The sequence below is a fragment of the Peromyscus californicus genome, unplaced genomic scaffold (genome assembly GCF_007827085.1).
Source record: "Peromyscus californicus insignis strain IS unplaced genomic scaffold, ASM782708v3 Scaffold_18__1_contigs__length_77618521, whole genome shotgun sequence".
NCBI lineage: Eukaryota > Metazoa > Chordata > Mammalia > Rodentia > Cricetidae > Peromyscus > Peromyscus californicus.
Genome location: NW_026294480.1, coordinates 29762910 through 29779699, shown reverse-complemented (window position 1 = coordinate 29779699; position 16790 = coordinate 29762910). Strand labels below are relative to the sequence as shown.

The 16790-nt window shown below is 42.2% G+C and overlaps 1 protein-coding gene across 15 annotated transcripts in view; it reads left to right on the top strand.

The window, feature by feature from the left end:
• Cplane1 (ciliogenesis and planar polarity effector complex subunit 1) overlaps nucleotides 1–16790 on the top strand; it is a 97749-nt gene that overhangs the window by 20593 nt on the left and 60366 nt on the right. For all 15 annotated transcript variants that reach the window (XR_008219477.1, XR_008219478.1, XM_052743164.1 and 12 more), the window contains 9 exons: nucleotides 2818–2982; nucleotides 5439–5612; nucleotides 7453–7681; nucleotides 9103–9242; nucleotides 9804–10021; nucleotides 10375–10539; nucleotides 13629–13767; nucleotides 15922–16031; nucleotides 16181–16339. Coding sequence is in view for 13 of the 15 variants with exons in the window: in XM_052743164.1 (XP_052599124.1) it covers nucleotides 2818–2982; nucleotides 5439–5612; nucleotides 7453–7681; nucleotides 9103–9242; nucleotides 9804–10021; nucleotides 10375–10539; nucleotides 13629–13767; nucleotides 15922–16031; nucleotides 16181–16339 (1499 nt within the window). In the remaining 2 variants the exon portion in view is untranslated. The remainder of the gene's footprint in view (nucleotides 1–2817; nucleotides 2983–5438; nucleotides 5613–7452; nucleotides 7682–9102; nucleotides 9243–9803; nucleotides 10022–10374; nucleotides 10540–13628; nucleotides 13768–15921; nucleotides 16032–16180; nucleotides 16340–16790) is intronic.

Here is a 16790-nt window from a genome sequence, read left to right as displayed (position 1 = left end):
TCTGTGAGTTCAAGGCCAGCCTGTTCTACACAGCCAGAGCTACACAGAGAAACACTCTGTATTGAAAAACAAGCAAACAAAGCTGGTAGGACAGTTTAACAGAGGATGGACATTCTTCATGAATTTAGATCCTAAGTACGTTCTGTCAGCTGAGTCACACCTTTATCCCTGCATCAAAAGGTGTCACAAGTTTCTGGGGTCTAGAGAAACCAAAAGCCTGAGAAAGTGTAAGAATTTGGCAAAGTGCAAATTTGTGATTTACATATGCAGTATTATTGGTAGGCCAGTAATGGTGACAGGGAACAGTAGTGAAGGAAGGTCTTGTATGGAGTGACGAGAAGAAGAAGAATCAGGTAAGATTCTTTTAAAAAACCTGGTCTCACTTTTAGCTCTGGCTGGCCTGGAACTTACTATGTAGACCAGGCTGGCCTTGAACTCAGAGATGTGCCCACCTCTGCCTCCTGAGTGCTGGGATTATAGCCAGTTTTTAAAATTACATTTGTTTATTTGTGTGGAGGGGTACACATTTGCTACAGCATACCTGTGGAGGTCAGAGAATGACCTGTAGGAGTCAGTCCTCTCCCTCCACCATGTGGGAGGGAACTGGGGCTCAAACTCAGGTGGTCAGGCTTGGTGGCAAGCAGCTTTGCCCATAGAGCTGTCTTACTGTCCCAAGACACATTTTGTAAGGAAAAGACTGTTCAAATAAATACAGAAGGTCCTTGATTTACGATAGTTTAGCTTGAACTTTTAAACTTTGTGATAGAATGAAAGCCATGTGTATTCAATTTTTTTCCTGAGCTAGAAGTTATGCTATGTGAAGTATGTGTCTTAGTTGGGGTTTTATTGCTGTGAAGGGAAACCATGACCATGGCAACTCTTATAAAGGAAGACATTTAATTGGGGCTGGCTTACAGTTCAGAGGTTTAGTCCATGATCATTGTGGTGGGACATGATGGCTTGCAGGCGAACATGGTACTGGAGAAGGAGCTGAGAGTTCTTGATCCTCAGGTAGCAGGAGACTGTGTACCACACTGGCCATAACCTGAGCATATGAGACCTCTAAGCCTGCCCTCACAGTGACACACTTCCTCCAACAAGGCCACACTTACTCCAGTAAGGCCACACCTCTTAATAATGCCACTCTCTATGGGCCAAGCATTCAAACACATGAGTCTGGGGGCCATACCTATTCAAACCACCACAGTATGCAATCCTGAAGAGCAGCAGTGAGTATCAGCTTCTAGTCTTCTGTATGAGCACAAGGGTAACAACTGATACTCCACTCCATGGTATCCTGTGGTGTTTGGTAGGTTAGGTTTATAATTGCCTTTTTAAAAGATTTATTTAGTTTTATTTTATGTGTATGAGTCTTTTGCATGTATGCTGTGTACCATGTATGTGCCTGATACTTATGGAGGTCAGAAGAAGGTGTTAGATCCCCTGGAACTGGAGTTACAGAGGGTTGTGAGCCTCCATGTGGGTGATAGGAACCCATCCAAGGTCCTTTGCGAGAGCAGCAACTGCTCTTTATTGCTGATCTATCTTTCTAGCTTACATAAATGCTTTTTTGATTTATGATTGTTTCTATTTATGATGGGTGTACTGGGAAATAACCCTGTTATACACCAGGAGTACCTTTATAGTTCATTTAGGAAGGTCACTTTGATACACGTGTGGTTGGAGGGGTGTGAGTTGTACACAGGAGCAAGATCATTACTCAGATGGAGAGACTGAACCAGTTCCACATCAGTGGCACTGGAATGTAGTTCATCTTTAACAGATACATAGCAAGTTTGCGCAATGGAAATTGTGATTCTGTAGGTTTGGGAGAAAAGTTTAATGTAATTCTCTATTTTGAGACCTGGTTAACTGGATAAAGGCAAGGAATTCAGTGAATTAGGAAGTTTTAGATGAAAACTGTTTCCTTAATGAGCCCACTGTGGGCTTGGATGTGGCTTCTAGTAATGGACACTCATAGTAGCAGTAGCTTCAAAGCAAGTGCCGTAGGAGTGGACTAGAGGTCGGCAGACTCAGCTGAGGGGTGTTTCTGTGCACACCTATGAGGACTCAGGCTCCTTTAGCTTTTCTGCTCTATTAATATTCAGGCTATTTTGTGGGCCTGTGTTCTAGCCATCACATTTATGTGACTGGCCCATGATGGGGGAAAGGGGAGAAGAATAGGGAAAGGTGCACTGCCTAGCTGAGGTAACTCCTGCAAGCAGGCATTCTGTAATATTTGCACAATATTATGTCTTGGTTCACATGAGGACATATTGTAGTAATCCCAAATGAAATGGAATTCTTTCACTTAGAAACATGAGATAGAAATGAGCAGAAAACCTCTGTGCTCTGATGGTGAGAATTCGATTTCTTTAGGAAACAGCTATCATCTTAGGGCCTCTCGAAAGAAAACAAGAGAACTTAGAATGGAAGAACCTAGTATTGTTGACTTGTTTTCATTTATTATTATTATTATTATTATTATTATTATTATTATTATTATTATTGAGATCTGATCTCACTTTGTTGCCCTGTCTAGCCTAGAACTCTCTCTGTAGACAAGGTGGCCTCAAACTGAGAAATCCTTCTGAATCTGCCTCTCAGTACTAGAATTAAAGGCATGCACCACCATGCCCAATTGCTGCCCTGTTTTTTAAGTAAATCTTTTACTGAAGTATAAAACAGATGCAAAAAGTTACATGTCGTGATTTCCTAACAGTGAATTTTCACAGTTTCCGTGCTTCTGTTCCCGTGGTACTAGCCACAGAGCGGTCCCTTGGTGCCCTGCTTGTCAGTTTAACTGTTTCTGTTTAGGAGGAAGAAGGACATGCTTTCTTCAGTCACGGTACTATCTCTCTCTCCTGTACTGCCACCTCTACCACTACAATTTGAACGATGCCCAAGGATTATGTGATCACCTAGTAAGAGAGATACTCAGCTGGTCCCAGTTACCTGTGAAAGAACGTAAAGATCGCTCAGGTAGACTTTTTAAAATTCAGTATACTCTCTCACTCTTTGTCTGTCTGTCTGTCTATCTAATCATTCTATCTATCCATCCATCCATCCTTCCATCCATCCTTCTATTGTGGTTTTCCAAGGCAGGATTTGTTAGTGTAACAGCCCTGACTGTCCTGGACTGGCCTCAAACTCACAAAGATCCTCCTGCCTCTGGCTCCCAAGTGCTGGGATTAAAGATGTGTGCCACCACCACCTGGCTTCTTTCTTTGTTTTGAAACAGGGTCTTGCCGTGTTTCTCTCTGATTTCCTTGGTACACCATGAGCCTCATGAGTGCTGGGATTATAGGCATGTGCCATCCCACTGGCTTAATAGTGTTAATTTTTACTTATGGGTATAGAAAAAATAGTTTATACATAAAAATTGCCCTGCCTTTGCAGTGACTGTTATTCTATGTGGATTTTGGACCGTCAGCTTCTCAATGGAGTAGAGCACAGCTGTTCTTTGAGATTTATCCAAGAACTCATTCAGGTGACTTCCCGAGAGGAGTCAGTGTATGTCCACTGGCTCCCTAACTCCTTGCAGAGGTTGTCCCCCGCTTTGTGGGCCTCTTCCTCACTCCCTTGATGGTTTCCTTTGCTGTGCAGAAGCTTCTCGGTTTTATGGGATCCTACTTACCAGTTGTTTGCTTTAATTCCAGAGAGAGTGGAACTGTCTTCAGAGAGTCCTTCCCTGCACCTGTATCCTGTCGAGTACTGCCTGTGTTTTCTTCTAGCAGTTTCAGGTTTTACATTGAGGTCTTTTAGCCAGTTGAGCTGGTTGTTGAGCAGGGTGATAGACAGGGGTTTAATTTCACTTTTCTCCATGTGAACATCCAGTTTCCCAGCATCATTGTCTTAGTTTGCTTCCATAACTATGATAAAACACTCACCAAAACCCCAGCACTCTGGAGCCAGAGGCAGGCGGATCTCTGAGTTCAAGGCCAGCCTGGTCTACAGCGTGAGTTCCCGGACAGCCAAGAGACCCTGTCTCAAACTAATTAAAAAGTAATAACCCCACAAACACACCAACTTCCAAAACACTGGCCAAAAGAAACTTGTGGAGGAAAGGGTTTATTTCACTTTACATACAGCTTGCACTCCACCATGAAGGGAAAAGAGGGCAGAAACTAAAGGCAGAAACTGAAGCAGAGACCCTAGAGGAGTGCTTCTTACTGGCTTGCTCAGTGTCCTTTCTTTTACCACCCAGGACTTCCTTCCTTCTATAGTTGGCCTGGGTCCTCCTCCATCAAACATCAGCCTTGAAAATGTCCCTACAGAGATGCCCACAGGCAGTCTGATGGATGCATTTTCTTAACTGAGGTTCCTCTTCCTAGATAACTCTAACTTGTGTTAAGACAGCCAAAAACGAGCAGGACACACCACTTACTGCAGCTGATGTCCTTCTTCAAGTTGTGTGTTTGCCATCTCTGTCAAATATTGGATGGTTCTAATAGTATGAACTTAGGTTTGGGTCTTCGATCCTGCTCTGTTGATCTACTTATCTTCTTTGTGTTGTTTTTATTACTATAATTCTGTAATACAGCTTGAAATCTGACATGGTAATCCCTCCAGCATTGTTTTTGCTCAGGATTTCTTGGCTATCTGAGGTCTTTTGTGTGTTTATATGAATTTTAGTGCTTTTTTTTCTTATTTCTGTAAAGAACATTATGAATATTTTGATTGGGATTGTCTTGAGTCTGTAAATTGATTTTGACAGGGTTGTCATTTTTACAGTAGTCTACTCATCCATGAACATGGGAGATCTTTCCATCTTCTAGTGCCTGTCTCGGTTCCTTTACCTCCTTGGTTAGGTTTATTCCTATATATTTGTTGATTTTTTTTTTGAGGTTATTGTGAGCGCGAGTGTATCCATGACTGCTATATTGTAATCAGTGTATAAAAGGCCACTGCTTTTTATAAGTTGATTTTGTGTGTGTGTTTTCTGCCACTTGGCTGTACATATTGTTTGTTTCTAGAAGTTTCCTGGTGAATTTTTTGGTATTTTTTATATATATTATCATATTACCTTCTACAAATAGGGATAATTTGGCTCCTTTTCTTATCAGTGCCCCTTTAATTTCCTTCTCTTGTCTTAATGCTCTAGCTACGGCTTCAAGCACTGTATTGAAAGGCGGCTGTGCTCTATGCCAGTCTACCTCCAGCACTGTATTGAAAGGCGGCTGTGCTCTGTGCCAGTCTACCTCCAGCACTGTATTGAAAAGGAGTGGGATGGTGCACAGCAGCTCCGGCTGGGGAACGCACTAGGATGTGACAGTGGACGGGCCTAGCATGTGGGACAGTGCTGAGGGGGGCGGGGAAAACTGGTTGGTTTGCGCTCCATGTGGCACTGGATGGGCCTGAGAGTGGGGGTTGTCTCAAGTAATTTTACTTTTTTATGGTTTGTTGAGACTCTCCTGGTCGTCTGCTCCGTTCCTTAGATTCTGAGAAGTCTCATTTTGAGTTTGCAGTGACTGGAAATGTGCATCCTGAGGCAGCGGTCAGAGTTGTCCAGTGCATGGCCCGTTTCATGGCTGCCTATTTCACCAATGAACCGCTCTGCATCCTCCCACCTCACAGTGTGAATGTTCTTCCGCCACTTCATATTAAAACAGGTAATATGGTAAACAAATACTTTTCCACCGTGCCTTTACACATGCTATCGAAAGTCAGTATCTTATGGAAACTGCACTGTTTTAAGCTTTACTCAAGCTTGCCTCTGTTGCCGAATATTGTTACTTGTTTTAACCTCTCGACTAGCTGAGATTATAGGTGTGAGCTGCTACTCACAGCTCACATTAACTTACCTATCTTCCTTTCATCTTTCGTTCCTAGTTTCTTTAATTCTGACAGTAGGAGGTGTTGAAGCCAGCGCCTCATGCATGCTTGGCAAATGCTCTATCAACCCCTTTTCTCTTCTTGCTTTTTGAGACAAGCATTCATGTGCCGTGTAGGCCTTAAGCTCACTGTGTAGCCAAGCATGGCCTTGGATACCTTTAGATCCTCCTGCCTCTGCTTCCCAAGTACTGTGAGTGACATGTGCGTACCTGGCTGTCAGCCCTCTAGTGTGTGTATGTGTGTGCGCGCAGGCGTGAGCACATTCATGTATGTGCAGAGGCCAGAGAAGGCCTCGGGTGTCATTCCTCAGGCACTAGCTGCCCATTTTTTTTCTTTTCTTTTTTTTTTTGGTTTTTTGAGACAGGGTTTCTCTGTGTAGCTTTGGAGCTTGTCCTGGAACTCACTTGGTAGTCCAGGCTGGCCTCAAACTCACAGAGATCCGCCTGCCTCTGCCTCCCGAGTGCTGGGATTAAAGGCATGTGCCACCACCGCCTGGCTTTACCCATTGTTTTCTTTTGTTTGTTTTTGAGTTGGGACAGGGTCTCTCACCAAATAGACTGGATTGGTGGCCCCACAACTCGGGTTCATTGTATCTGTGCTGTCTCAGTCCAGAGATTACAAGCACACACAAGCATGCCTGCCTTTTTAAAAATTTATTTATTTATTTTTTTGGGTTTTTGAGACAGAGTTTCTCTGTGTAGCCCTGGCTGTCCTGGAACTCACTTTGTAGACCAGGCTGGCCTCAAACTCACAGAGACCCACCTGCCCCTGCCTCACGAGTGCGGGATTAAAGGCGTGCGCCACCACTTCCGGCACCCTGCCTTCTTTTAATGTGGGTTCTGGAGATCAAACTGAGGTCTTCATGTCTGTAAGGCAAGCACTTTATTGACTGAACACTCTCCCCAGACCCCAGTCCTTTTTTCTTTCTTTCTTTTTTTAGATGAAAACTAATATGTTTTGAATATTTTCTGAAATTAAAAAATTTTTTGGCTCTATGGATAATGTAAAATGAGATAAATCTGTCTTTCAGATTTCATAATCTGCTATGAAAAATAGGAACATATATTTCTGAATAGTTCTGAATACATTTTTTAAAGAAGTATTTTATTTTTAATTATGTACATGTGTATATTTGTGTGTGGTATGTGGGTGTGAGCACAGTGTCCAGGGAGGTCAGACGAGGACGTTAGGTCCCTTGGAACTGGAGTTACAGATGATTGTGGGCTGCTGGCCATGGTGCTGGTCATGAACCCTGATCTGGTAGAGTAGCCTGTGCGCTTAAGCACTGAGCCATCTCTGAAGCCCCTGATCTGGTACATACGTATGTACATTTTATCTAACTCACAGTATTCCCCTTTATTTTGTGTAATGCACTTATTCTATTTCTGTTGTGTTTCTTCATTTTTTAAGAATGTTTGTATTTTATCCATAACACATTTAAGGAAGCACATATTTTAGTCTTAACAAAACTGTTCTAGAGGGTATTTTATTTCATTCTGTATGTTTCTTTATTGTTGTGTTGGAAGATATTAACTAAAGAAATTTAATTAGGTAAGGAGGCATGAGTTGGAGTATATGTATGTAATTGTGATATCATTTTCTCTAATTCACTCACAGAGCATTCCCTACGACTTATTCCTCTACAACACTCTAAGGTGGCCAGTTTTGTTAGAGATCAGAATCTCTCAAATGTATGGACAGTTGAATATGCTCTTGAATTGTTATTTATTGGTGGCCTGATTCCAGAGGCTGTGTGGTTGGCACATAAACTTGGAGACTGGAAGACATCTGTTTCCATTGGTGTGGCCTTCCAAGTTTTCAGTAAACATAATCGCAATTTTGTGAGGTATGAATTCTTAAAGTTTACTTACTTACTAATTTATGTGCGTGCTTTTGGGTGCATACATATCATAGTGCCTATGTGGCGGTCAGAGGACAAGTTGTGGGAGTCATTTCTCTCCTTCTACCATATGTGTTCCAGGGATTGAAGTCAGGTCATCAGACTTGGCAGCAGGTGCTTTTACCTGCTAAGCTATCCCACCAGCCCAAGGTATGGATTTCTGGACAAGCTTCAAGTATTGCACAATCATAGCATCTTAGTATTTTACATTTTCTTCTTGTTGATATTTACATATGTGGAATCCTTCCTTCTGCATTGTCTGATAGGACTTCTTTCTAATGTTTTTGTCCCTGCTGCATAGTGTGGTAGTCCCTAGCTACAGTAACTGTTGAAGTTTGAAAATGTGGCTGGTGACACCAGGGAGTTGAATTCTCACTCTAAAGTAAAAGCAAACACTCTTTCTGATTACTGTGCTGGCCAATGCTCAGCGGCTTCCTGATTTTAGCTGACGCACTTACCTAGCATATTTAGGCTAGTAATAGCCTGAAAAGGTAATTAGAAATTCGGGGAGTCTATCCCACGTGGGATTTGGACGTTGTGTTTCCTTCCCCTTCCTGCCCGTTCTTTTACTTTCTTGTCTCCCCTTACACTTCCCTGTCTCTCCACTCCTGCATTGCAATTTCCCACCCCTCCTTTCTGGACAGGATCCTGCTGCGTCGTGTAGGCTGGTCCCAGACTCACTGTCTTCTGCTTCCGCCTCTGAGCACTGGGATTGTGGGCCTGCAGGACCTCGGTGGGTGGGGGTTTGAGTTTAGGCTAAGTAAACTAATCTCTCATTTTTTGTTATTTGTTTCTTGGTTTTCGAGACAGGGTTTCTTTTGTTATGTCACTGTGGACAGTCTTTTATGTAGTTTCAATCAGTGATCCAACATGTATTTATTAAGTAACTGATCAGCACAATGCTTTGTGACAGGCATTTTAATGGATGTAAACTTTTTAAGGTGCTTAGACTTTATCATAAATAGGAAAAAATGTTATAAATTTTGCAGTGTGTGAGACCGCTTCCAGTATCATAATGGAGAGACTGGTGACAGCAGACAGGGAAGGCCAGAAACCTTCCCTGTGGGAGGTGTGCTTTCGGACGCACGCTGAAGGATAGGTAGCACTTTGAGTGAGAACGTCCTAAGTGTGAGCAGAAGCATCTGGCAAAGAACTTGTGGGTTATTTTGGGTAGAGTACTTATGAAGGGTGGCAGTGAGAATGGAGAGATACTGTATCCTCTGAAAACCCTTAACATGGGGTTTACTTTCTGTAAGTAGGGTGTCCAAAGCAAGTGACTCCATCTTTTCTTAAATACATTTACTTCTTGATGTAAAGTCTTTTCTTTTCCCCAAAATTTTATTTCTCTTAATTTGATGTCATTTCAGGTCCAAGAAAAAGGGTATGGACCTACCCTTAAATATGATACCAGCACAGATTTTTCAGGAAAAACTGCAGTGTTTTTTAGGTCAGCCAGTCCCTTTGGAAGCAAAAAATGAAAAGAGCTCAAAATATAAGCAATTTACAGGTGTGTTACCTACATGTGTTCTAAGTGTATCAGGCTCATATAAACCTGTGCTATTACAGAAACTTACGAATATTTAGAAATATGAACACCTTGACAAAATTATCAAATATTTGAGAGTATTTATATGTACTCATGGGAGTACCTAAAACTGATGCCAGATGAGCTGGAGTGGTAGCTCAGTGGCAGAGCACTTGCCTGGTGTGTGCTTTGTTTGGGGTCTGATCCTGAGCACCACACGAAGGAGGAAAACTGATATTGGGTGAAAACAGATTGTGGGAAAGGGATACCACTCAGTAGTAGAACACTTGCTATCACGTAAGAGGCCCTAGAGTCAATCTTCAGCATTACCAAAACCGAAGCAAAGCAGCCACACTGGAGTTGCATTCTGTGTGTTTTGTGCACACATTTATAGTTACTGTTATCTTGGAGATGGGGTCATGTTGTTACCCCAGTGTGACCTTGAACACTGATCCCTTCCTCCTGCCTTGGGCTCCTTCTGAGTGCTAGGACCACAGTCATGAGCTCACACCTGGCTAACGTTACCTTGATCATGTTTGATAGATCCCATTGAAGAAGAAGATGCTAATGTGCTGTTTGGGTCTGTGCAAGAAGTGCTGAAAGCGTCAGTCATGGCTGACGCAGACATTGTTTCGGAGACGCTGCAGCTATTGGTGGACTCTGCCAAGGACTTCAGTCGGAAGCTGTGGGGCTTAGTGCCCGTCGACTTGTATCTTCCAGCACCTCCCTTGTATTGCCCCCAGCCAGCTGTTCTTAGTGAAGTAAGCACAGTGCGGCCTTCTCTTAGTTAACGTTGAATTTGTCTACTTTTTTTTTTTTTTTTTTTGGTTTTTCGAGACAGGGTTTCTCTGTGTAGCTTTGCGCCTTTCCTGGAACTCACTTGGTAGACCAGGCTGGCCTCGAACTCACAGAGATCCGCCTGGCTCTGCCTCCCGAGTGCTGGGATTAAAGGCGTGCGCCACCACCGCCCGGCGAATTTGTCTACTTTAAAATAACCTGATAATAGTGATCTCGTAACAAATGCCAGTTAGCTTCTGGTTTCCAGCAAAGTATGGTCTTAGGTAATAGGCCAAACAGCTGTGTAAGTAATAGATAACTGTTCTGTTGTCCTCAGGAACACGGTGACAATCTTCTTTTAAAGGCTGAAAAAGATAATCGCCAAAAGCTGTCTGGAATCCTGCAGCGAGTTCTCCTGCTCTTCCGGGCAGCTCGATGCTCCTTTTCTGTAGCGCAGTGGTACATCTTGCAGCTGAGGTGGGCAAGAAAAGTCATGCAGAAGGTATGGACTGACTTGGTCCCTCAAGTGCTGTGTAAGGCCTCTGCACTGTGCTCACATTCACTCCAAGTGCTTTCCTAAGGAGTCCTGCTCTGTGAGACTACAAATCTTGGGCTTATTTACAATAAACAACTCAGGCCAGGTTTTTCTGGCTGAGAGATGCCACTGTGAAGTAAGTCTCTGGGTTAGCTTGCTCTTATGAAAATAGAAGGTGTCACTATCTAGTAAATTCTTCCAGACTCTTCCTACTCTTTCCACCCCTGAATCATGGAAGATTTTTTCTGTTTAGGACTCCTACTCCCCCACTTGTTCCAGAGGTAAAATCTGTGTTTTGTGGCAACCTCAGGGGTTCCAAGCATGGAAAACTAAGAGTGAATCCTGGGCTGTTTACTACCAGGAGTCTTTTTCACTGGTTAGGACTGCCTTTGCTGTCTTCTGAGATGTGCAGTTTGATTCTGGGCCTTCCATGCCCTTTCAGCCTGACGTTTGCTGACTCACCTGTGCTCAGGCTGAGTAGGTATTGGATCTGTTTCATTATCCAGTTGCAAGTCCTTAGTTTTGAAAATTGGTGGGTTTTGTTTGTTTTTGTTTTTGTTTTTGTTTTCACAGATGGGCAAAAATCTCATTGTATAGCCCAGGCTAGCCTTAAATCAGGCATCTGAGTACTAGCTAGTATTCAACTCAGCAGGCATGTGCCACCATGCTTTTAAAAAACTTAAAACAGACAAAAAGCGGTGCTGGCACACGCCTTTAACCCCAGCACTCGGGAGGCAGAGGTGGGTGGATCTCTGTGAGTTCCAGGCCAGCCTGGTCTACAGAGCAAGTTCCAGGACAGGCTCCAAAAGCTACACAGAGAAACCCTGTCTCAAAAAACCAAAACCAAAACCACAAAACCAAAACCCAACTTTATGTATGTATTACATATATGTCTGCATGTGTTTTATATGTGTGAAAGCTGGTGTGTGCATGCCACCACGTGCATAAGAGGGTCCAAGGACACCTCAGGTGTCAGTCCTCATCTGCCTCCTTATTTGTGACAATTTGCTACTGCATATGCCAGGCTAACTGGCTCTCAAGAGTCCAGCAATGCTCCTGTCTCCACCTGCCATCTTGGCCTAAGAGCACTGGGATTACAAGCTCATGCTGTGACCTGCCTAGTGTGGATCCTGGAGCTCTGAACTCAGGTCCTGACTCTTCCATGGCAAACACTCTATCAACTGAGCCGTTTCCTTAGCCTCCAATTAGCTTTTGTTGGTTTTGAGATGTTTCACATGCAGTCCTGGCTGACCTGTACTTCCTGTGTAGACCAGACTAGCCTCCAACTCCTAGAGATCCACATGCTTCTGCTTCCTGAGCATTGAGATTTAAAGGTGTTCACCATGATGCCTGGCCTGTATAGGCTTTTTAAAGAGAAAAATGAGGATTAAAAAATAGGTTAAACTGTGTTCATTGTCATTACAATGAAGACAAAAAGTCAACAGTGGTTTCCAAGGTCTGGAAAAGGGGAAATAGAAAGTGAGGACTCAAGAGGGAGAGGGAGGGAGAGGTGCTGATGAAAAAGTGGTTGAATTAGTTATTATTTATGGTTGACTAATTGAATATCACAAAACAAGCTAGGTAGCCATCACTTATAAAGATAAGCTGTATAAAGATCTTTAAATTTTAATTCCAATTTAAAAAATGTTACCAAATTAAATGTCTGTACCATATTAGTTTTCTATTTCATTCTAACAAATTGCCAACATTTTGGGACTTAAAACAACGCCCACTCACTTCACTGTTTCTGTGCATCAGAAGTCCTGTGAGCTAAGCTGGTTCTACGCAACGCCACTTAAGGGTAACAGCAGAGCTGTGCTCCTGTCTAGTGTCCTGATGGGAGAACCCATTTCCAGATTCGTTCAGGTTGTTGCCAGTTCATTTCATGGGGCCATAGGACTGAAGTTCCCATTTCCTTGCTCGGTCAACCTCTTAGTACCATCCTTCTAGTAAAGAGTTTGATGGAGGGGCTGCCATTAGCACGCTTAAAGAGCATTTGGTTAGATCACATCTTTCTTGAAGTGACAGGTGGAAGGAGACTGTAAACTTACTGCTCATCTTTTCTCTTGATGTCTATAACAGCATCCCTCCCTAAAAAGAAAAAGCCCTTGATATGTTAGAGGAGCAGAGTGATTGTTCTGTACCGTACTCTGCATTTGTGATCCTTTCTTCACATTTCTTCATTTAATGCCATTAAACTTGTTCATTCCATTGATTTCCTGGAAACTCGTTGATATCTACCCACCGAACTACACAAGTTTTGAGTATATTCGGGCTCAGATCTTCTTGGAAAGAATCCTTTGTAACTATTATGTACTTCGCTGTGGCCCCACAGTTTTAAAAGTGAAATAGCTTCAGGAATTTGGGTTGTGTCAGACCTTGCATCAAGTTCTCCGTCAACCCATCAGCTTCGTTTCTAGTTTGACATTTTGTCGATAGTCCTTTCCTAGAGTCATTGCTTTTTAGGACTTGCCAATTGATGACTTTCCATTTCTCTCATTTATAGATTCACTTTTTAAAAGTTATATATGTAAGTAAGATTTTTTGTGTTTGTTTTTTGAGACAGAGTTTCTCTTTGTAGCCCTGACTGTCCTGGAACTCACTTTTTGTAGACCAGAATGATCTCGAACTCACAGAGATCCACCTGCCTCTGCTTCCCAAGTGCTGGGATCAAAGGTGTGCGCCACCACCACCCAGTTAGGAAGGTTTTTTGTTTGTTTGTTTGTTTTAGGTACTGCACAGTTAATTTCAGATGAGATTTAAATATTTTCTTGCTCATGACTGTAGGGAAAGACAGATGAATATAGGAGAGCTGAGTGACAAGACCATGCAAATGGTTTAGCGCCTTTTTCTTTTCAGATAGAATGTAGTGAATGAATGCGGAGTTAGATCTGTGAACTGAGTCTCTGAGTACAGTTCACTGCAGTCTGCTGTTGCTGTAGCCCAGGACCAGTGCTGTTTATATTCTGTGTGGGTTTTCTTGTCTACCCTGCCTGGTAGTTTCCTGTAAAGCTTGTTTACTGCTGATGATTAACATATTCTCTCGTTCTTTTCAGATTCGATCGAAAGGATCTCTGCCTTCACTTAGTTCTTTCCCCGAGTCCTTACTTAATTACTGTAAAGGAGGGATAGCATTCTTCAGACCTGGAGCAGCTGGAGACCACAGGCTTGATGAAGTTTCCATCAAAGCACTAGGTTTGTCAGAAATGAGCTATTCGCTTAGAGCTCAGCTGCATAGGAGCTGTAATGTGCTTTTCACTTGGACTGGGAACGTTTCCAAGCTCTTGACTCTAGTTTGCTCTTTGGTACTCTACTTAGGGTTTATACTTAGACACTCCGACATGTATGTCTGTAGATGCTGTATATGTATGGTAGTAAATTAAAATTTTATTATATAAAACAAATTGTGACGATTGTTGCTTCCTTGTTTAAATTTGGAATTTGAGCACTCAAGAATGCCTTTCTTACAGTCATTCTTTTCCAGTGAAGATACACTTACTACCACACTGTTAAGTGGGCAGGCTTTGAACCTGTCTGTATGGATGAACCAACTTTGTTCCTGACTTAACCTATTCTGTGTAGGCTTTTCCCATGCTGTATACGTTAGTATGAATTATCTTTTATGGCTTTTATTAGCAGACATTAAGTTGCCCCTGGCATATCAATTCTGTTTGTATTTTAAAATGTTTCCTTAGAGTCTCAAGTGTACTTTCTGAGTTAATGAATTTAGTCATCTCTTATCTCTTGAAATAATATGCTAAATTATTATTATATGGTAAACAGCCAAAAAACCTGTCAGCTGTATGTTAATAAACCCTTGTTTTTGAAGTAACATCTCCCTCAGATAGTCTTGTTTTGATATGTCTTTATTTGATTTTGTGTTTTGAGATAGACTCTCATCCCTGTATCCCAGGATAGCCTTGAGCTCATGATCCTCTTATCATAGTCTTCTGAAAGCTGGTGTTACACAGGTGTACCACCAGCCCAGGCAAATCAAGATGTTTTTCTTACGACTAAGTATGCTATCCATTTAGTTCTTTATTTGCATTTTCTTTTGTAAATTAATTTCTAGTTCACAATTTGTGTTCAGTTATATGTTTGACAGGCCTAAAGGGTTAGTAAAACTTTGGAAGATGGAAAGAGAGAGAGAGGGGAAGAGAGAAAGTGTGTGTGTGTGTGTGTGTGTGTGTGTGTGTGTGTGTGTGTGTGTTGTAGCATTAGGAGTAAAACTCAGGGCGAAGGCTGAGCACTGCCATGCCCACAGGCCTATGACCTTTTTAATAAATTAGTATTCTGGGCCTGTGTAATGGCTCCTCAGGTTAAGGTGCTTGCAGCCTCATCTGACAACCTAAGTTCAATCCCTGGAACCCACATGGTAGAAAGAGAACTGACTCTTGCATGATATCCACATGAAAGCCTGTGGGACATGCACAACCATACAAAATAAGAAATTTGCCTGCCAGGTATGAGGCCCTGGGTTCAATTCTTAGTGCTATAAAAATAAGTGATACTCTGACTAATATACAATATAGAGTTTGTGTTAGAATTGAAAAATATCTACAATATACTATGAATTTATAAGGCAAGTAAATCAGAAATAAATAGATTAAATCATTTACTCTGTAAATTTGTTTTCATATCATTATGCAACTGATATTTATAAAATATTCTAGAATAATATATATTAAAATTCTAGAAGGCTCTCCATGACTTTTATATAAAGATGTTTCCAATGGACACACTTTTGTTTTTGTTGTTTTGGCATGTGAATGTGTATATTCATTTACGTGTTTGTATGTGCATGCATGCAAGCATGTGTATGTGTGTGGAAGCCAGAGGTTGACATCAGGTATCTTTCTGGATCACTCTCCACCTGACACATTGAGGTGCCTCAATTGATTCCAAAGCTCCTTGATTTGCTTAGTCTAGCTAGCCACCTTCCATCCCACCTCTTTTTGTTGTTGTTTTTTGAGACAGGGTTTCTCTATGTAGTCCTTACTGTCCTGGAACTCTCTCTGTAGACCAGGCTGGCCTTGAACTCTCAGAGCTCTGCCTGCCTCTGCCTCCCAAGTGCTGGGATTAAAGGTGTGTGCCTCGACTGCCCATCCCATCCCCACCTCTTAAGTGCTAGGGTTACAGTGTGCTGCCACACCTGCCCAGCATTGGCATGGGTGCCCTGGGCCTGAACTCCGATCCCCACACTTGCAGAGCAGTAAGCACTGTACTCATTGAGCTATCTACCCAGCCCCTGTAGTTTTCTTGGATAATCATCAGAATAAAGGCATTTATTTTGAAAACAAATAACCTGTAGCTGTAACACATACTTTTCTTTTCCGTTTGTGTTTTTAGGGTGCTTCAGAGAGCTTTGTGCTTTGTGCTGGATGTTGCATATCCGGGATAAATTATCATACAGTTGCAGGCAGTATCAGAAGGCAAGAGAAAATGTGAAGGTAGAAAAGGTACTTATCAGCTCAAGGATAGAAATAAACATTACTTGGAAAATGATTGCTTAACAGAAGAGATTACCCTTTGTAGTACAGTATTCTTTTGAACTCATTCTGATCTGTCCTTGTAAACTGAAAAAACAATCTTCTCCATATCCACATAGGACCTCGAAGTGGAATTTGATTCTTGTGTGGTTGAGCACTGTTTTCATGCACTGGAATGGGCCTATAGAATGCTGCCATTCTCTCGGTTTTTTAATGTGGAAGAACTTATTCAGGATATAATTTTGAGCCTTATTGGAGAACTGCCACCAATCAGGAAGGTAATGTGTTGGTAAAAATAAACTAAATCTGAATCATAGACCTAAGGGATTTCTGTTTTAGTTAGGGATAGTGTTGCCTTTTCCTGTCTGACTGATGGCCCTTTGCATAATATCCTCCAGGTTCAGAAAGACAAGTATGATCTCACAGGTGGACTAAAGCTCATGGAAGCAGAGAGCAGAAGAGTAGACCCAGGGCTAGGGGTGTGTGGAAGTAGGGGTGTTGGAAGTACGGTAAAGAGGGGTCATGTCATCCCTCTCTAAGTCATCGTCCTTCTCTTCTCCAGTCCCCAATACCTTCTCTTTTCTTGGAACAGCGTTTCCATAGCTAATGGACTGATCCCTCTCAGGTCCATTTCAATGTATTTTTTTCCACAGTAGATATTTTTTTATGTTGGTTCTAAGTGCATAGAGAAAAATAAACTATTTCTTGTTTTGTTTTGGTTTTTTTTTT